We start from the raw sequence: 21364 nt of genomic DNA, 5'->3' as shown, positions 1-21364 counted from the left end.
GAGACATTACAGAGCAATTCAGTTCACTTGGGCAAAACTTGTAAGGCTGACCGAGGACATAGATTTGCTTCAACTTTATGGGCACCATAGACCAGGATAATCACTAGAAGAAAAATCACTAGTGGTCTGATCCTGTAACACTTAGTCACATGAGTAGTCAGTCATTCTTGTATTCTTATAAAAAACAGTGAGCCTAATCATGCTGTCTTTGAAATGTTTGGCACCAAATTTCATCAGTGGGAGCAAGACTGAACCCAGTGGAATACCTCTTATGAGTAAGGCTTGTCAGATCAGACTTCATTATTCTATAAGTTCTGGAGTAGGAGTGCAATGAAAAGTTTTTATTTATTTATTTATATAAAGAAAAAGGAAAAATCAGAGATGTTTAAAAGAAAACTGAAGAAATGTCTGTACTATGGTTATTCTGAAAAAAACAATAACAGTGAACTCCTGCATTCCACTTCTTATTATCCTCATACAATAAGTATTCAATTAAAGCGTTTTTTGTTCTCTTTCCATAGGGTCCTAGAGGAATGTCAGGAGAAAGAGGGCGAATTGGACCACAAGGCGCTCCTGTAAGTGGATTTGAGGTTTTGCTGCTGTCTGTTAGCCCTACTGCTGTGCTTTACTTGTTTTATCTAAATTACAGTCACATTTCTTCTTTCAAGTTTTGAGCTTGCAAAAATTTACTAATGAGTGAGTAATTTACTCATTCTCATGCTCACATTTACCACCCCCCACTCCAGAAGTAGTCCCTTTATGGTCCAAGGCTACTGCAAGAACTGAGTACAGATTTGCAGGATCAGAGCCATAATTTAAATTTAAAAAAGCAACAACATCTGTAAGTTACAGACATTAATTGCTATATTTTATTAACATAGGTGCCAAGAATAAGCTGGATGCGTGGGGTGACTCTGAGAAGAACTGTACAAAATTGTTAAATATGTTCACAACATTTTTCATCAGTTTTGTGATCCAGAAATTACATTTTTGGTTTATAAAATTTCTGTGAAAAAGCAATTTTCACAAAAACTTGCAAAATTTGAAATTGTATAAGTTTCTGATGCAAATTGATTTTCAGCGAAGAAAAAAAAACCCCCTTAAAATGAAAATTTCAAAAGTAACCTTCTTTTAGTTCAAAATAGAAAGAAATGGCCTCACTAAAAACAAAAAAGTGAACTTTCTTAAGTACTTCATGATATGGGACCATCTCTGAAAAGAAATGCAAAAGAAATTTAGTTTTACTTTTTGTTTCAGGTTTTTTACCACATCACTACTCATGGCATTTGAGTCTAGTGCAGTGGTTCTCAATCTGTTTACCATTTTGGGCCACATATATAGCTCTCAATGTATTATGTGGGCTGCATCCACACACTATATATACTACCTGTATGGCCCTGAGGATGTCACATGGGCTGCAGCTGTGTGCTCATTGGGCTGCAAGCGTCCCACGGGTTGAGAATTACTGGTCTAGTGTGTACTACTCTTCACAATAACAAACATGAACTTCTGGCCCATTGAAATCACTAGCAAAAGTCCCATTGACTTCAACAGGCTGTGATTTCACTCTAAAACTCTTCTGTGTGCATTCTGTGATGGATTTATGGACCGATATAATTTACAGACAGTTGTAAATTGGCTCCTTTTACAATCAATAATATTCAAGGGCAGAGTTCAATAAGAATTCCTATAAATGTACTGTGTCTTGTCTATCTTTATGTCTAGGGTGGACGGGGTTCGCATGGTATGCCTGGGAAGCCTGGGCCAGTGGTAAGTTACTTTCCTTGTTCCCAGCGTTGTGATCTTCCTTTGCCTCCAGACATTCTTTAACCAGAAGGATGAGTAACTGTTGCCATTTTTTAGTCTGGTAATTGAAGGCAAATCCTGAATATCTGTGAATGATTCCTGATAATGCCATGAAGTTATTAATCACAACTGTGGAGATGTGTGCTCTGAGAAATAAATCACTAAGATTTTGCTTCCTTTCAAGTAAGTGGTTTTAAGTAGGGAGTAGGCTGGTGCTTTGTTCATCTTCCCTCAGGGAACTGATGTGCTGCTACATTAATGCAATGGAACCTAGATGCAAGAAGGTTTAAGCACGTTAGAAATATGTATTATAATAAAGAATCATTAATAAAAAGTTGTCTTTCTTTGCAAATAAAGATGTCAAAGGAATTTATACCAGTTCTCAATAAGAAGTAATGACAGGTTTCAGAGTAGCAGCCGTGTTAGTCTGTATTCGCGAAAAGAAAAGGAGGACTTGTGGCACCTTAGAGACTAACAATTTCACTAATAACAGAAAGATGTGAATTTGCTACCTTGAATCCATAAGGACTATATATTTTCAAAACTTATAAAGATATGTAGCCCTTTTTTTAGAAGAAGTCATACACTGAGCTGATGAACCAGAAACATACACAAATGCATTACAAGCTGATAAACTGCCTCCTTGAAAGATCAATTTATTACAAAAGACTAATGTCATTTATATAGAAGTTTATCAAAACTTCAAATAATAATTTAACTTTTTAATTCATGATTTACAAGTAGTTTTGTTACTCAGAACAGATATTGTAAAAAGTTTTTAGATAAAGAAAATACAGTTTAAATATATTAAAAGGTTAGTGTGGCAGTTAAAACTAAGGATTTTCATATAACAAGTGACTCTGGTCCCAATCCTACAAACACTTATGGACAAATGTTTAACTTAATGCATCTGAGTACCCCACTGAAGAATATCTAGAAATCAATGGGATTACTCGTATGTGTAAAGTTAACCACATGCGTAAGTGTTTGCAGTTTTAGGTCCTATACTACTATTTACTCGTTTATACTTCATCACTATTAATGTTTGACAGATTTCCACCAGAAATATACTTTATTCTTTTTTTGCGCATGTCACTTAACAAAAAAGTAATCTGCCAAAGTAATTGCCTATTGATACAAAATGTGATATGCCTGTATGCTGAATCTTTGTTCAGTATGAGGCACACTAGTCCAAAGTTAAAATTTTCACTGTTTAAGTACATAGTCTTTCTTCCCTAATGATACTGTGTAGGCCTGTCATGAACAGTACTAGAAGAAGTAAGGAAAAGAAGTGACGAAGCTGAGATTAACAGTGGACAAAGCATAAACTCACAATTGGCCTTGTAAATAACATTCAGTTAGTAGATTAAGAAATAGTGAGAAGAGTAATGTGTGATAAGCTTGCAGCCAGAGCTTTGCTTACAGCTCATGGACAGTTCATGATCTGTAGAGGGATTGGTTACAAAAATTAGTAGCCAATCATAAAGTGTGTGATGCAACATTTTAACCTATAGTATTAAGTTTGAGTGTGTACATAAGCTGATACATGATTATGTATGTTGGAGATGTGGTTCACCCAACCTAACCCCCTACACCTGAGCCTGATCATCTCAGATGTAGCTTTATGACATCATATAAAGAAACCTCTGGGACGAGTCCAGGTTTGAACAAAGTTTTTGGATTCATGAGAAATGGATAAGGTGTTCTTCCAGAACTAGATGAGATGTTCTGGATATGCCAAGTGCAAAAGGTCTCGGAGGGAATCCCAACATGCTGCTGTGAGGAAACAGTATTTGTCCATGTGATACACAATAGACTGTACTGTTGTAAACTCCATTAACCAATAATTGACTATGATAGAAGTTCAAGCTGAGAGTGTAGATAGCTGCCAAGTTCAGTTATCTGGTACATTCTACAGAGAAGGGAACCACAACTATTACAGTACTTTAAAAATAAAATATTTTAAAGATTTTTCATGATTTTAAAACAATTCTATAGCAGAAAAAAATTGAATCTCAAAACAATTCTGAAATTGTAGATGAAGTATAAATATTTCAATGGACTTCCAGTGTGAGCTCAGACTCACTGGGCATGACATCTGGTTGGCTAGCATATCTGGTACATTCCCTAATAATCTCATAGGGAGATGCAGAATGCTTAAACGTGATTTCTCTGGAGAAAGTGCTATCCAAATATATGATGAATTGGGTAAGTACAAAGAAACATGTCATAATGCTAAAATTATCATTGAAATGAGAGAGATTTGTCAGACAAGTGTTCATGGCCCAATAAATTGGGATGTAGCTTTTTCATAAATACATTAAATTAGTTGTTATAGCAGTGCTTTAGCAATTTACTACAAGGTCACTGGCAGAAATGTTCTCCATAATTAATAGTCTTTGGAACAGATTGTTCTTACTGGATTTGTCAGTAGAAGCTTTGTTATATAAAACATTCTTTCTCAGTATACATCATGTTCTCCAAAGAAGGTGAAAATCCAGCCAAAGACAAAGAAAGGGAAATCATCTGGGAATACACAGCTGTACTCAATATTTATGACCACTGTGTACTACTATCCAAAGACTACATAATCTAGAAGGAGGAGTGTGTATCACATATGTTCAGCCCACCTAGCACTATAGCAACAAAAAAGCAGTATTAGTCTACCACTTGGTTGACTCTACATTATACTTGACATCCATGGAACTTGTATGTCCCCAGTGGATTTACCTGTTATTTTTGGATGCAACTATGTCAACTATCTTACTCATTTTGGACCATATACCTCTGTTGATCTTCACACAGAACTTTCATGGGCAAGAGTGGGATTTCCTCAGTGTTAGATGCCTATTAACATAATTAGGATATTTTTTGGAAACATTTGGATTTGCATGAACAGATCAAAAGCAATATAGGGCCCAATCTGCACATTCTGAGTTCTAAAGGGGTTTTCCCCGATATAGAAAATGCAGGTGTATTGGAGTTATTGATCATAAAGGGCTTGTGATTTGAGTGATTATGGGTATCATGATTAAGGCTAAGATTTTATCACAGGTATTTTTAGTAAAAGTCACAGACAGGACGTGGGCAATAAAGTATAAATCATGGAAGCCTGATCCCTGCCATGTGTTGGGCTGACAGCTGGAGCCCTGCCACACGCCAGGCTGAAGCCAGAGCCACGCCACGTGTGAGGCTGGAGCTGAAGCCGAAGAAGTCACAGAGATCTGTTAAAGTCACAGAATCTGTGACCAAATCATATCCTTAATCATGATTGACAGAGATTCTGATACAATTATTAACTTAGTACTAAATCAGAATATAATTAAGATACAGTGCTCTATTAATGATATATTCACTGGCTGAATAGTTTTGTTGACAAGTCTGATAGGGTGCAATGGTACAAAATAGATTTAATCTTTGATTAGTGTATATATCTAAGTTTTGTTTAGCTATTTGTAATATTGTCGAATACATCATCATCTGTTGCACAATATGCAGAGATTTTACAAATAGAAAGTTTGATTGGAAAATCAGTAATTTTTTGATTATCTTATCTTTTTAGTACCTTTCAACAGTAGCTTGAGCATAACGAAGAAGAAATAGTATATTTGTAATGAAAACTGAAACTCAATCTTGATTATTGTTTGGAGGTTGGCAGATGAACCAAGAGCTGTAACATTGATAACGTCAGTAAAAAAGTACTTAATTCAGTGGTACTCAGACCTCAGTGGTTTGGGAGCCAAACTACCAATCAGCATTGCCCAAAAGAGCCAGAGTAGTGTGAATTCATATGTATTTTATTCTCGTAGCAAAATGACTGACCGAATATAACTATATCAACTACAATTGGTTAATAACATAATAAAAGCATCCTGATTGGTTAAAAACTTAGATTGGTTAATACTTAAATCACACAGTGTTTTAATATCATGTGCTGCAAGGAGACCCATTAAAGAGCCACTTGCAGCTCGCGAACCCACAGTCTGAGTATCATTAACTTAATTAAAACATTACATTTATAAGTGGTATTGTGTTCATAACACCTATGTCATCTACAATATTTATAGAACTGGTTTCCTCTTTTTTATGAAGCAATATGTTTTGTGACTGGCGTTGCATTTAAACCCAGGAACTCCATTTTCATAGGCCTTCATCAGTGTGTAGACTACTAGTTTTGTGATACTGACTTTGGAAATGTCACTCATGTGTTTTATTTGTTTTTTGTAGGGACCACTAGGTATAACTGGTTCTCCTGGTTTTCCGGGTCCTCCTGGTGTAAAGGTAGGAAAAGCTGATTTTTTTAGTTTGTTTGACTCTATTAATTAGATCTTCATATGCCCACATTTAAAGAGATTACCTTTAACATATGGAATTCAGCTTCACAAATGAAAAGGTCCTTAAGAGGTGACTGCATTTCACTTTTAATTAACATCTGGAGACAGAAGCTAGAAAGAACAGCTGTGATGAAGCAGTAATCTTTGACAGAATATGGCCAGGGTCATAGGTGAGAAACTCAAAGATAAGTGCAAAAAATGGGTTTAACTGCTGAAGCAACCCTTAGAGAGACCAGGTGGGTGAGGCAACATCTTTTAGTGGACCAACTGCTGTTGGTGAAAGAGACAAGGTTTTGAGCTACACAGAGCTCTTCTTAATTAGAATATTATGTTAAACCATAAGGTTGTGAAATCAACTAGCTTGATAGAGTTGGATCTATGGATCCATCCCCCAGGAAACTTAGACAGCTGCAGGAAATAGCAGTTTTAATGTGAATTGGCAATACACCTAGGTTACTGTGCCATAGAATAATGAACAAATGATATAAAAAAAAGAGGTTGTAAAGCAGTTGTGCAAGGTTGGCCTTATGTCTTCTTCCCACATACCACTCCAAACATCCTTTAAACCTCTATAAAAGAGGTGTTTTGGCTCAAAGAATGGGAACAGATTAAAACTTTTCTTAACTTCCATTTGTTAAGAGTGATGATTTTCTAGTATTCCTTATAGTTTGGACAACATACACAATATTTAGATTATCATCACAGCATTAACGTAACAATAAAAATTAGCATTTATTTTAGATTGTTTAGGGTTTTTTTAAGCCTCATTTTTGCTTGTTCTCTTCTTATCCTAGTGGTGCTTGTTCTGTTTTCCATATCATTTATAATCTGCTGGTGGCATGATGTTTAGACACTGTAGAAATTTTAATATGCTGATCTTGATTCAGCTCTGATTGGTGACTTGAGGTTTCAAGGAGTTGCTACTTTCCCTTTCTATATGTTTTTCTTATGAACTTTGTAAAAGGAATATGTAGGAGATAAATTAGTAATGTAGGACTATCTCATGGGTTTGACATGAGCCTGGATGAGGGGTACAATGTTGTTGTGTTGCCACAGAAGCAGATTGGAAGGTAGATTGTGACTCCGGCAGATTGAAGGCAAATTGTGACTTCTACAATCAGCAACTGCTGAATGCCACTACAATATCCTAAAGAAAAGGATCAGTGACTTCCCTAAGCTCCACCATCCTCAGGGGTGGGTGGAAGGGAAAATCTTGCTGCAGTAGGAGGAGAATCGGAATGGCCCTGTACTCCTTCTTCAGCTCAGCCTAAATGGAAATGGTAGACTCAGTTTCCTTACTCAGAGAGCTCTTTAGAGCCAGAGTAGTGACTAACTGCATGGCCCAAAACTAAGCTGGATCATGATTGTTTAGGAGGGGCTATAAGCAGTGTCCCCTCTAATTTTTCCCACCCATGTGCGGAATGAATTTTCTCATGTGCACCAATGTGAAGGTGATGTGTGACACATCACCTCCATATTGGTGCACATAACAAAATTCATGTGGTGGGGATGGGGCCGAGGAGTTCGGAGTGTGGGAGAGGGCTCAGGGCTGGGGCAGAAGGTTGGAATACAGGGGTGTGAGGGCTCCAGCTGGGGTTGCGGGCTCTGGGGTAGAGCTGGGAGTGAGCGCCCCAGGGCTGGGGCAGAGGGTTAGAGTACAGGGGTGAGAGGGCTCCAGGTGGGGGTGCAGGCTCTGGGGTGGGACTGGAGAGGATAGGCTTGGGGTACAGGAGGGTAATCCGGGGCTACAGCAGAGAGATGGGACTCCCCCCAGCTCTCTCTCCCTGCAGCAGCTTCTGGGCTTGGGGGGAGAGGCGCCTCTCCTCGCTGCAGCAGCTCCAGGGCTAGGGCCGCAGTATAGACACCTCTCCTCCAGCAGGTCTGGGCTGAGGCTGGGTTCGGGCCGTGCTGCCCTGGCCGTGGCTGGGTTCAGGCTGCGGCAGGTTGGGAAGCCGGACTAGGTTGGGACCGGGGGAGGGGAAGCATATAGGGAATTTAGGCTATGAGATCCTGCATTTATCTGAGAACCTCCCCCAGCAAATCTAATCCATCTGCTTTGTGAGTTTTTGTGGAAGGCAGGGTATAGTGAAAGGAATACCTGAGATGTTTTCTTACAGTGGAGTTCTGCAGCTATAACTGAGAGAAGAATATAGCCTACAGATAATTGCTGGTGATGCATAAGCCAGAAATATCAGCTTGACTCTCAGATCCCAGGGTGAGTTTGAGGCACTGTCAGAAAAATAAAACAAAATTTTACATGTAAAGTGAGTAGATTTGATATGAAAATCATTGAGAGACAATAAACATGGGACCTCACAATGACAAATTCACTTTAAGGTCTGATATCTCATTACCTGTCACCACTTGAAATTAATCCTGTACATGAACAGAAAATCTATCCCTTAATACAATACCTTAAGAGCCGGAATCCCCCATATTTTATGAAACTATTCAAATTATAGTGTCAAAGAATGGCAAGGTATTTGATTCCTTATATACACTGACCAAATGGCATTTAAATCCTCCTGTATGAAGTGCTAAAACATTGTGTCATGGAAAACTAAAAGGCTATGTAAAACTTCATACTTCACATCTAAAAATTCTGCAGAAATATAGTAAAACTGAAATTGTAATAAATATTTTGGTGACCCATGATGCACCAGGGGTTCTGTGTTGAAGTCACCCTCACAATCTTTGCAAAGGATCGATGGATGGTCATCTCCTGCTCAAATGGAAATTCACACCATACTCTGACACAATTGCTACCATCTCACTCGTTGGTTTTTTTCCTGTTCAATTTCTGACCCTCTTTATTTCTTTTTCTCTTCCTCACCTCATCCTTCTCTCTTTTTTCTCTTCCCCCTCTTCTATGCTTGTTTCTTCCTGTCTGTGTTTTTCTTCATTGTTTTAACATGGTTTTTTTTAAACTCTTTTTCTGGATTTGTTTTCTTCCCATTTTAGTTATTGTCATGCTTCTCAAAATGACCATTGTAGTCTTTATGGGGCTGGGCTGCATTTGCTCTGATGGCTGAGCTGGAAAGGGAGACTTGGGTCAGTGGATAACTGTCTGAGCCTCCAGCCCTGTATGTGAGCTTGTTTTGGTAGCATTCAAGGAACTGCTCAATATTTTGCCCCTAGCCATGGGTTTGAAGAAGACCCAGACTCATGCAGTCTCCCCATCCTCTTTTCCCCCAGAACTGCTCCTCTCCTATATGCTGAATCCCCACAAGTGGTAGGAATATTATTATTCAGTAAAAACATCTCTCTCTATTAGCTAGGTAGCCAAGCTCAGCAGATGTTATATGTTGTTTATACTGTTGGAAACATTCACAAAACAATTCTCTGGAAACAAGGCTAATACAACCATCTGTATAATGTATTAGACTAAATTATAATCCTTTTAATGCATGGCAGAAAAAATACAGCAATGGCTAAACAAAACAAAGCATCTAAATAAATGTTTGAAAGAGCTAACAAGGGAAGAAGCAATGGGATTTTTTTAAATGGTGGAACTACTTTCAGGATTGGACCCTCAGGTTGTGTAAATTGGTAAAGTTGCATTGAGCTCAATGAAGCGATGCAGATTTACACATGCTGAGGATCTGCCCTTCAGGCCTGAAGATACAATTTTAGTGTAGCATCAGTTAAAAAAGGCAATTGGACCACAAAAGGATAAAATTGAGGACATACCAGAGTGAATTGCCATACCAGAATAGATCAGTGGTCCATCTAGTCTCACAGCTTTTTTCTGATAGTGGTCATTACTGCATAATACATCTGACCACTTTTGACTATAGCAAGCAGAATCAATGCCTACCATATTCCTGTGTTTAATTCTTTGTTAATATTAAGTGTTTGTATCAATACAGTCCTGTAGCAGTGAGCTCCACGGGTTAATTTATACTGTGAGAAGAAGCATTTCTTCTTATCAATTCTAATTTACATAAAGTTTCAAGTCTCAGCTGCAAACAGTGCAAACAAAGACTATAAAATCAACCAATATTGACATGTTGATGGGGTTTTTTGTATGGGTTTCTTTCTGTTGTGCTTTTCCCCCGTAATATGTTGGTGGTGTGTTTTGGATAAATTATACTGGCTATCATGCTGTTTCTCCTCCAAAAGAAAGGTACTTTGTTTATGTATAGACTAGGGGGCAAATTGTGGTTTCACTTTCAATGCTATAAATCCAGGCAGAATTAGGTTCTTATATGTGCAATACGTTTTCCTAATATTGAAGTGTATGCGAGCTTCGGTTCCATTGCTATCTATTCCATGCACTATTCCCTGTTAGTTATTATGTGCTGCTTTTTAAAAAAATAATTCAATAACTGATTGTTTTCTCTTGTGAAACATTAGGGTGAAGCAGGTCCAACGGGTGCACGTGGCCCAGAAGGTCCTCAGGGACAAAGGGGTGAAACAGGGCCATCAGGTCCAGCAGGGTCACAAGGTCTTCCTGTAAGTTCATCAGACTTTGGATGCTTGTTTCACTGATTTCCTGCACACTGTCTACCTGAAGCCAGTGGTACCTTACTATTGTGAGGGTTCCAGAAGTATTTTTAGAAAGGAAATACTTGTCTTCACGTTATTTGTATTATTATTATTATTGTATTTTAGATAGATAACTAAAAACACTTGCAAATTATATGTTACACATGCTGATGGAAACTGTGACCCTTCAAGCACTTATGCTCAGCTTAACTTTAAGCAAGTGAATAGGTCCATGGAATTTCATGCTTAAAGTTAAGCGCACATGTTTGCAGAATCAGGGTCAAATAGTGAACTTTTGCACTTTCTACATACTAGCCTTTATTATCTGCTCCTGAGAGGAGGCACAAATACGTGACTGACAATATATTTTCATTCCTCCACTGATATGGAGGAATTTAGAATTTGTTATAATGATCTGTATGCTGTTTTTAGGGGACTGTAGGGACAGACGGTTCTCCTGGTGCTAAAGGCCAAACAGTAAGTAATCAAATCAACTGTATAAGGAATTTTGGTGATGGATCTCTTTTTTAATTTCAGTGTTTCATGCTGCATACCTTTTCACACTAATGTCTCTTTTGTAGGGATCTCCAGGTACTTCTGGCCCACCTGGCTTAGCAGGTCCACCTGGTTCTCCAGGACCTCAAGGCAGTACTGGTCCTCCTGGCATCCGAGGCCAAGCGGTAATAATTTCTTTGTCACCATGGAAATGACCGTATTTAGCAACAATGTAGTTAAGGAAAGCTAATGTAGTGATTAGCAATGAGACTTCTTCATTTCCAAGCAATACGATGAAATCAGTAGACTAATGAATAGGAGTGAGTATACCAAGACTAGGTTCTCATTAATTCCTTTTGTGTATTCTGAAATACAGAATTTTCTTTCTTAGGCTCCAGTCTTGAATTTGACTGCAGAGAGGCAGAGACCTGTGCACAAAGCCTCACTGGTTTCAGTGGTCAGAGGCTCGTGTGCCTACTTGCTTGGAGTCACCTGTAGAATCAGAGCCTTAATTAGTATTATGAATATGTAATTACAGAGAAACAGACATATTTACAGAAAGCATAAACTATCATAAATGTATTAAAATGATACTGTAGTTAGTCTCATAGAAGGTAGTAGTTTTCTGATGCCAAACATAGTCCAAAATTATTCAAGAAGTAATTGTGCTTAAATGCTTTATGCTTTTATAAAAATCCTTTATGTCTGAAGTCTTCTGCAAATTAACCATTAGCAATCTGGTTTGTTTAATCTTCAGCATATACTCTTTCACAGCATTATCAGCTGAGCAATTCTGGAATAAATGAGTTTTAATGCCACTGAATATAATTACACAGTAAAACAGATAGTCATTTGCAAAATGTCAAAAATCTGCAGTATATAGGACAAGCTCTCTGGGCTTCTGGATGTCAGCTGTTGGCCATAACAGATGGTTACTAAACTGGACAGGAAAATAAATGACAGTGCTTGGATCAACTTCTAAGGTTTTTATTCAGGCAAAAATTCTTACTGAAGTCAATGGACTTCGTGTTTGAGTGAGGACTGATTAAGGACATCAGGATCAGGAGCTATTTGGAGTTACCATGTGTGAACAACCTATCTATAGATTAGATTAGCAGAAGCACTGTCACATTTTTCATATGAAACCACCGTACATAGGTAACTCAGGTTAGGCTGGTTGAGTGGTTTGTGCACATTAATAGTATTAATGTATTTGTTTTCAGGGAGACCCTGGTGTACCAGGTTTCAAAGGAGAAGCGGGTCCCAAAGGGGAACCAGTAAGTCTTTAAATTTTTTGTAATCAAATCAAAATTAAAAAAAAGAATGATACGTGCATTGCTGTGCAGAGCACAATACTATATTCATTGAGACATATCTAGTAATACCTCTCATTATTGGTTTTGACCTGCAAGTAATGGTCAGGGGCAGGATAGGTCCTTTGAATCCATGACAAGGTAAATCCTTCAGCCAGTTATCCCCTGGACTCAAGTTTGAGGAGACCACAGCACAACAAGGAAATACAGCATCCCCTGATGCTTTATTAGCAGCCACGGAATGGATCTGCTCCAGCTTCTTGATCTTGTAAGGAAATTAGTGGTCACAGGTGCTCATGGACACAGGGTTGTGCTCTAACAACAATAAACTTTTTAAGGAAAGATATTAAAAATATGTTGAATAGAACTGAATGTAGCATAGGTTGGTAGCAATGTAGACCACAGCATCTCACAATCTACTGCAAAGTTGTAATATAAATATTGCATTTGACAAGTCCCCAAGGGAGTCCACATATGAAAACTCTGAAAGACAAGTAGCAGCTGTCCATCGTAAAACTCTGGGCCATGTCCAAAAGGAATGAGCAAAATTAGCTTAATTCAGCTCTGTCCACCTATCAGGGTCCCATTGCTGAGTCAGCAGCACTTTTTGATCAGCAATATCAAATGATGCTGGTAGACCTGATAGTGTTAGCATGGATGTTTGGCCTCTATTAATAGCTATGAGAAGACAATCCTCAACCTGGCCAGCACCATCTCAGAGTCATATGAAGGCTGAATGAAAAGATTATTGGCTTTAGCAGAGCCAGGATCAGTTGTAGCTGATTTGGCAATACATTCTTAATATTTTTGCTCAAGTAAATTATTAGAGAGAGGATAGTAGTCAGCAAAGCTGTCAGTATTGACAAATAATTTCTTGAACATTGGCTGGACTTACTACAATTTTTTTTGAGGGTCTCTGGAAGAATGTCCTTCTAGAGAGAGGCATTGACAATTTTTGTCAGCTGTGGGGCTGGTAAATCTCAATTCCATCTGTCAAGCATGAAAATTGTGTCAGTATCAGAGCATCTATGTCATGAGCCAAAGTCCATCAGGGACAATGGCATGAGGATTCCATGTGCAGAAGCAATGCAGGATTTACACCAAAGAGATGGATTGCAGAGAAGAGATCTGCAGGGTGAATCAGACAGAAAAATGTTGCCCTTAGTTTACTATTGTGTTGTGTGGATTCCATAACCATACAGGTTCTTTAAATACGGTAATTAAATACTGATTTCCTTAATGCCACTTGCCTAACGATAAATAAATACCACAATGACAAATAATTGGATCCTATACAAGCAGTCCAATGATTGTGAGGCACAATCTAGTGCCAAATTTCAGAATTACCATCCATTTATGGATCACTTCATGTTGAAATACTAGTTGATAAACATAGAAAAAAGAAGATCTGAATGGGAATAATTGCATTTTATAACTGATTCAAAAAGAAATTTAAAAAAAATCTAACTATCCAATTTTGTTCTTTATTGTTTGGGAAAATGTTTATGGTTAACGTTGGAAGAAAGAGTAATTTATTGAGCCTTAAAAATGGTTAATTTCCTTTATTCTAAACAAGCAAATATTTTCAATAGGGTCCACATGGTCCCCAAGGTCCCATTGGCCCTGTGGGCGAAGAAGGGAAAAGAGGCCCTCGTGGTGATCCAGGGTCAGTAGGTCCGCCAGGCCCTGTTGGAGAAAGGGTAAGGAAGCCAGAAAAATAATTATATTAGTTAGAGGTGGCCCTCTCTCCTGAAAATCATATCTGATCTGGATCTGAATGTGAGCTCCCTTATAGTTTGGGGCAGGCAGAGACAAACTTATCTTTAATGATAGTATATTGACAGCTGTGATTTAGCATTGTTTCTTACACTAGTGATTTAATGACCTGATTTCTCTGAAGTGATCTGATGCTCTCTTTTGTAATACACAGTAGGTTCTTTTCAGAAGTGGCCATGCGAGGGTGAGAATATTAAAATGTAGCATTATGCCTTCCTCATATTAACTGTCATTTACTCCACTGTTGTCTTGGGTTTTTTTATTTGGGGAAGGAGAATGAAGCCTGGCATGTTACGTATTACTTTGGAGCTCAGCACATCATTTGGGCACGTGGTGTTTAGATATCACAGTGATAGGCACTTCAGAAATATGACAGATTGATAGCTTTTCCATTGAGTAGAACCTTGTTACAGAAATAGTGTCGTTGATTTCAGTGGGGCTACTCACCGAGCTAAGGTGTACCACTCAGCATGAGTGACAGGATCGGAAAGAGGCCCTTAGATATTTGTCTAAGAGCATACAAAAGAGCATTTTGAAGGCACGGTAACCAGTTGGCGGACAAGGATTTTGTAAGAAAATAAACGGAACTCCAAAACTCTATTGAACATCAGATTATTAATAATGCTTTATGATATTTTTGCATAGGGTGCTCCTGGTAATCGTGGCTTTCCAGGTTCTGATGGCTTGCCTGGACCAAAGGTAAGCTGATTTGGGCCCTTTTCCTCCCTTTCATGCATAAAAAATATATGCAAAAGAAGATTGTAACTGAAAAGATAGGCTGCTGTGGGAAGTGAGTAGATCTGCTGAATGTTTGGAGACAGGGCCAAAGGAAATGCCAAATGATAGTGGGTCAAGTCTTCCAAACATGCTGAGATGAGGGTTCTAAGTAAAAAACATTGCTCTTCCTCTGGGTCTCAGGCCTTCCACTCTCCTTTTATGTCTCCAGCTTGATGCTCTCATGCTTGCATCATGATGTGTAGAAGCCACTGAGCAGTAACTACTTACATTGCATTTTACAGTGTCTATTAAGTTAGTATTTGGAGAGGGAAGCATTCCTTGTAAAATAGCTCTTTCTTGACATCTCCACTGAGAAGCCAGACCGATCTCCTTGTGTGTTGCCTAACAACCATATTGCTTACTGACAAGTGACACAAAGATGTTTTAGTTTATTAGGTCCATCGATTATTACCTTCTAGATAGAAGTGCAAGAATTCTGAATTCCTTATGTTAATTAATTCTATACAAGAGACCATCTCTAAATAATATTAAGGATTTGGTTCAGAATACTTTGAAACTCCAGTTTTCAAAAATATCGATAGATGCTCTTGATGGAAGATGTATATTTTGCATTTACTTTCTCTTACTATGGTGATTCCATCTAACATCTGACTAATGGTATTTTGATATCTTTTCCAGGGATCTCAAGGGGAGCGTGGTCCAGCAGGTTCTTCAGGCCCTAAAGGAAGCCAGGGAGATCCTGGGCGCACTGGTGAACCTGGCCTCCCAGGTGCCAGGGTAAGGAAATTATAAAAACAACATCATGCCATGAATTTGTATAGCACCTTCCATTTCTGAGGATGGCAATGTACTTTATAGGCAAACTGTTATACAAGCTTTGTTTATAGAAGCCAAATACAGGGATCACTTCTTCCACCACTCTAATGCCTTCACCTTTGGAAGGGAAATATGAAACCTGATCTTGAGTTCAATGGTTCTGCTCATGGGCAAAGTGAGTCACATGAGTATTTGCAGGATCAGAGCCCAAGGACCTGGTTCTGTTCCCCCTGAAGTCAAAGGCAAGAGTCCCATTAACTTCAAAGGGAGCAAGGTCTAGCGCTAAATTAGACATAGACAATGCAGGCCAGAGGAATGTAGGTATGTAAAATACGAGGTGTGCAGAAAACATAGGTTGAAAGTCAAATCTTTGTTACATTGATTAATTGTTTTTAATGTATTTGTGTAGTGTATGGTGAGCTGTCATTGAAAGATCCTGCAGAAGAAATGTTTGAGGAGGGTTTGGAATGTCCCATATATGGGAAAAAAGTAAATTCCAAGCATAAGGAGTGGCATGGAAGAATGGTTGAGAGTGGGAGAAATAAAGGAGATGAACTGGTGGGAGGCTTGAGAGGAGTGTAGACAACTAATGGGAGAGTAAATAGGAGGAAACGAGCAGAGATGCAATTAAAAATGAAATTGTGCAGAACTTTGAAGATGAGGATGAGGAGCTTGACTTTGATGCAGTAGGGTGAGGGGAAGCCCCTGGAGGGACTCGGAGAGGGGAGTAACATGGTCGAGTTAAATGACTTTTCATTGGTCATGCCATCTGACTGAAAAATATTGCAGTGTGATGTTTCATTACTGAGCACACTTTCTAAATTCATTTACAATCCTTGCCATATATTAGGATCATGTACACAGGTTATATCAACTGTTATGTTATCCTATTTTTTTAGGGTCTCACAGGAAATCCAGGTGTTCAGGGTCCTGAAGGAAAACTTGGTCCTTTGGTAAGTAGTTTGTGACTGGGAGTGAGGGGGATGTATATAATTATTGGTCCCTTCAGTTTACACTGCACTCATTTGAAATTCTGCTCTCCTTGAAATTAGCCTTTTACTAATCTATGATTTCATAGTCTCCCAAGGTGCATAGGTCCTTCTAAATGCCAGCAAATGGAAGGCATTTAACATCTAAATGAGTCCGTGCAAATCATTTTCATTAGGCTTTATGTATGTTGCAGTATATGCTGAGTGTTGGCTATCCCAAGGAATTTAAACATTTGTGAGCTCAGGTTTGTTGGAAAGAAATATTTTTTACATAATTCCAATAATTACTAACTATCTCCAATGAGTCTGTCTATAATTGCATTGAAGATGTTTGAAAGCTAGACTTGTCTCTTTGACATATACTTTAAAGACATTTTTAATGAACCATCCACAATGGAAAAAATAAAAGAAAGAAGAAATAAAGTAGAATATATAAATATTGTTCAAGTACTATTATGACTGTAAGTGGATAACAATACAAATGCTAAAGGTTAGAACATTTTAATATTTGAAAGGGTAGGTTAACACTGGATTAACCAACCTGAAAATGAAAAATTCTAGCACTAAGTTTCACTGTTGGATAGACTAGAATTCAAGTATCAGAGGGGTAGCTATGTTAGTCTGGATCTGTAAAAGCGGCAAAGAGTCCTGTGGCACCTTACAGGCTAACTGATGTATTGGAGCATAAGCTTTCGTGGGTGAATACCCACTTCGTCAGACGCATGTAGTGGAAATTTCTAGAGGCAAGTATAATTACCTGCCCACTACATGCATCTGACAAAGTGGGTATTCACCCACGAAAGCTTTTTCTCCAATATGTCTGTTAGTCTATAAGGTGCCACAGGACTCTTTGCCGCTTTTACTAGAGTTCAAGTAATCCATTTTTCGATACTCTTGTACAAGTCCTCTTTCCTATCTGTTCCTTCCTTTTCATAGATGACTATCAGGCAAACAGCACAGAGCCAATTATTGAGCTCTAACAGAATAGACCTATTCAATACTTTTATACCATTTTAAGGCAATCATTCCCCCAATATAGCCTAAGGGCCCAATTTAGCTCCTCTTGAAATAAAGTGAAAGACTTCTGTTGCCTTCATTAGGCTCTGGATCAGGCCCTGATAGAAGTGGGAATCAGCTTTTTATTGGTGAACAAAAGTTTATGGGAACACAGTGAAGAATATTCATAATGTGATGTAATAAATGGTTTATATTTCTAGGGTGCGCCAGGAGAAGATGGACGTCCAGGCCCAGCAGGCTCAATAGGAATCAGAGGTCAACCAGGCAGCATGGGCCTTCCTGGGCCAAAAGGCAGCAGCGTGAGTACAATGTCTGCTAATCGGTATCTAATTATCTAGCTTGCCTTAGTTTCAGAGCTAAATATGTTTTTAGATGGATGAAAATATTGGGTAATTATAGCAACTTTCCCCACAAATTAGGGTGATCCTGGAAAACCTGGAGAAGCGGGTAATGCTGGCGTCCCAGGGCAGAGAGTGAGTATCATTGTTATTCTTATATTGATTACACAAAAATATGTTTATTGTCATGTGTGTGCACTATACAATTCCTCTTTATTTGTTGTTTCACTGTAGGGTGTTCCTGGCAAAGATGGTGAAGTTGGTCCTTCTGGGCCTGTTGGTCCACCTGTAAGTCAGTTTTGCAATATACAGGGTTATCTGTCTGTCTTCTTATATTGTACCCATCATTGGACTTTCTGAGCAGTCCCCAAGAGTAAAAGTGACAGTAAAAGTGTTTTTCTTTATTGATTTAGAGACCATTGCCATTCTGCACTGATTTTTGCCAAATAAAGTCAAAATTCATTCTGTTGCTCTTTAAAGCAATCTGTAAATTGTTGACCTATTTTTAATTTCAGCTTCATTAAGGTCAAATCAGTTTAACATTATCCCTAGAAAAAATACAAGGGTTTCATAAAGTCTGCATATTCTCACCCTTTTGCCTTTCTTCCTGGGAAGTGGTGTACATATTTCTTAAATAAACTTTTACATTGAAAAGAGAGAACATTTGAACTTATGTTGTACCCCTCCCACCTTTTCCCCCTCATCTTATGCTCTATTTTGGATAATTGATTCTGCCACCCATACTTGTCTTACTGTATTAATGAAAAATTACACTTAGCTAGTCGCATTGGTTTTAATGGGTCTACCTGTTCAGTAAGGTACTGTTTGCTGTGAGTAAGAGTGGCAGAATCTGGCCCTGGATTAATTACTTTATCAAATAAAAATAATGGTCTGAATAACAACACACCATTAGAGTTCAAATTCCAGATGAAACATTACTCAAATAATCTGTCCAGCTGTTTAGTTGCATATGTCAAAGAGAGTTAAGAGAGTTTTTGAATTTGTTTTTTTCAAATATGTAAACACCTTCAGATTTTTGTTAACCTCCTGAGAAAAGACTATATGTTAACATTTTCTGCTGTTTTCTTTAGTGCTAGAAAGAAATGTGCATACAACCTATTACAATTGAATTCTGTGTATTTTCTCCAGCTGCTTTTCTGTTGTTGAAATGTTGATTAATGAGCCTCACAAGTGAAAAATGCCTACAAAGAAAAATGTATTGTACTCTTCAAGTAAATATAGAAAAATATCTATTTATCTATCTCTCCATCTTACAGTTACATTTGCATAAGCTTCCACTTATCTTGTTTAACACCTGTTGATTCCAAAGACACAAATATATTACAAATATAAAAAAATATACAATTTCAAGAATCAATTTTCTATTATGTACACTAAAAGAGGTATATATCTCTATTAAAATTTCTTCTATCACCCATTTTAAAAATTGCAAGGGGCAAAATTGCAAGGGGCTAATGTAAATAGATACAGCTGTCTTGAGTCCAATGGAACTGAGTTCATTTATAGCAGCAGTTAATTGAGCTCAGGATCTTAGAAAGGTACTATCTGGTCTTGACTAAATTTCATTTTTGAATTGAAACGGTGTAATTAATAATAATAATAATAATAATAAGAAAGTAGGGAACATAATCTTTTCCCATGAGTACAATCAGGCAGAGAACATGTAAGTGGAATCTGGTCATGTCCCTACATTGTACAGGTTTTTTTTCTTTTGTCTAGGGTCTAGCAGGAGAAAGAGGAGAACAAGGCCCTCCAGGTCCTACAGGCTTTCAGGTATGTGTAACATGAGTTCTTTTACATAAATAAATCACACCCCCTTTTTTTCTTTGTAATCTACAGAAATTTGATAAAGTGATGTTAAACAAAGGTCTTCAGAATTTCTCAGACTAATTAGCACATCTCACGCACTTTCAGCAGCTACATTATTAGCTATATTAGTTTTTGTTAAAAAGGGTAAAATACCATTTCTGTATGCCATGGATCGTCGGTGCACAAGGAGCCTGCTTAGGTTTGTCGGAATTGAAGATTTTCAAAGCCAACTGGTATCCAAGAGTTGAACAAATCAGTGGCTTTGATAGTCAAACCACTACCTCTTCGTATAGAAAGGTCTTATACATCTGCACCATACACTCCTATTACATGCATAAATAAAGAGATGCTGTCCTCGCCTTTTATTATGGAGGGAAACAGTTTGATGCTTGGTTTCAGAGTAACAGGTGTGTTAGTCTGTATTCTCAAAAAGAAAAGGAGTACTTGTGGCACCTTAGAGACTAACAAATTTATTTGAGCATAAACTTTCGTGAGCTACAGCTCACTGTGAGCTGCCCCTCACGAAAGCTTATGCTCAAATAAATTTGTTAGTCACTAAGGTGCCACAAGTACTCCTTTTCAGTTTCATGCTTGTGTATCTGTATTTATCTAATTACTTCTGTTGGGATCTTTGAAGACATGATCCAGTGTATATATGAAGACACAGGGCTTATTCTTGGTGTCCTATTTAAATTCTTCCACATACACAATGACCTTTCAATTTATTTTCTTTCAGGGTTTGCCTGGGCCACCAGGTCCTCCAGGGGAGGCAGGAAAACCTGGAGATCAGGTAACTTCTTTTGTAACTTACTGAGTGTTTGCCAAGTTTTTCTTGCTTAATAAAATGATTTTACCTTCTTCACCTATTTGATGTATTCACTTTCCAGTCCTCCAGGGGCTAGGTTCTCCCACTCTGACACATAATAAGTAATATCCGCAAAAATATCTGCAAAATTATGACTACTACTACTATGATGACTACTCATTGAGTAAGATCCTACTCTGCATGAGTAATAGAAGCAGAATCTGGTCCTCTGACTGCATTAGATTATCTCTGTTCAGCATGGAAAATCTGCATTCAGACTGCTTAGAACTACTGATATCAAAATGTTATCCTCTGTTTTCTATACCTACCAGCATGTAGTATATAACGTTTTCCTTCCAACTTGTCTTTCTTTTCTCACCAGGGCGTTCCTGGAGATCCTGGAGCTGGAGGTCCATTAGGTCCAAGAGTAAGTATTTTCCCCAAGTACTGGCCATTCCTAGCAAGCCTCCCAGGTTCCATTATAATGCTGATACACTGGGCAATCTTGAAACATATAATTTAGCACATTTGTGCCTCAGTTTGCCTATTAGTAAAATGATTATAAAAATATATCCATTTTTACCCACAGTTGGTGCTATGCAGCTAATCAATAACAATA

At 38.1% G+C, this 21364-nt stretch overlaps 1 protein-coding gene across 1 annotated transcript in view; it reads left to right on the top strand.

The window, feature by feature from the left end:
• Positions 1 to 21364, top strand: part of COL5A2 (collagen type V alpha 2 chain) — a 184145-nt gene that overhangs the window by 125682 nt on the left and 37099 nt on the right. Inside the window, 17 exon segments of the mRNA XM_038422277.2 lie at positions 522 to 575; positions 1726 to 1770; positions 6034 to 6087; positions 10497 to 10595; positions 11061 to 11105; positions 11210 to 11308; positions 12347 to 12400; positions 14029 to 14136; positions 14858 to 14911; positions 15629 to 15727; positions 16666 to 16719; positions 17973 to 18071; positions 18192 to 18245; positions 18345 to 18398; positions 19851 to 19904; positions 20677 to 20730; positions 21128 to 21172. Of these exon segments, the coding sequence (XP_038278205.1) occupies positions 522 to 575; positions 1726 to 1770; positions 6034 to 6087; positions 10497 to 10595; positions 11061 to 11105; positions 11210 to 11308; positions 12347 to 12400; positions 14029 to 14136; positions 14858 to 14911; positions 15629 to 15727; positions 16666 to 16719; positions 17973 to 18071; positions 18192 to 18245; positions 18345 to 18398; positions 19851 to 19904; positions 20677 to 20730; positions 21128 to 21172 (1125 nt within the window).

Source organism: Dermochelys coriacea, chromosome 11, assembly GCF_009764565.3.
Source record: "Dermochelys coriacea isolate rDerCor1 chromosome 11, rDerCor1.pri.v4, whole genome shotgun sequence".
Classification (NCBI taxonomy): Eukaryota; Metazoa; Chordata; order Testudines; family Dermochelyidae; genus Dermochelys; species Dermochelys coriacea.
This window is presented reverse-complemented; position numbering and strand designations above follow the sequence as displayed.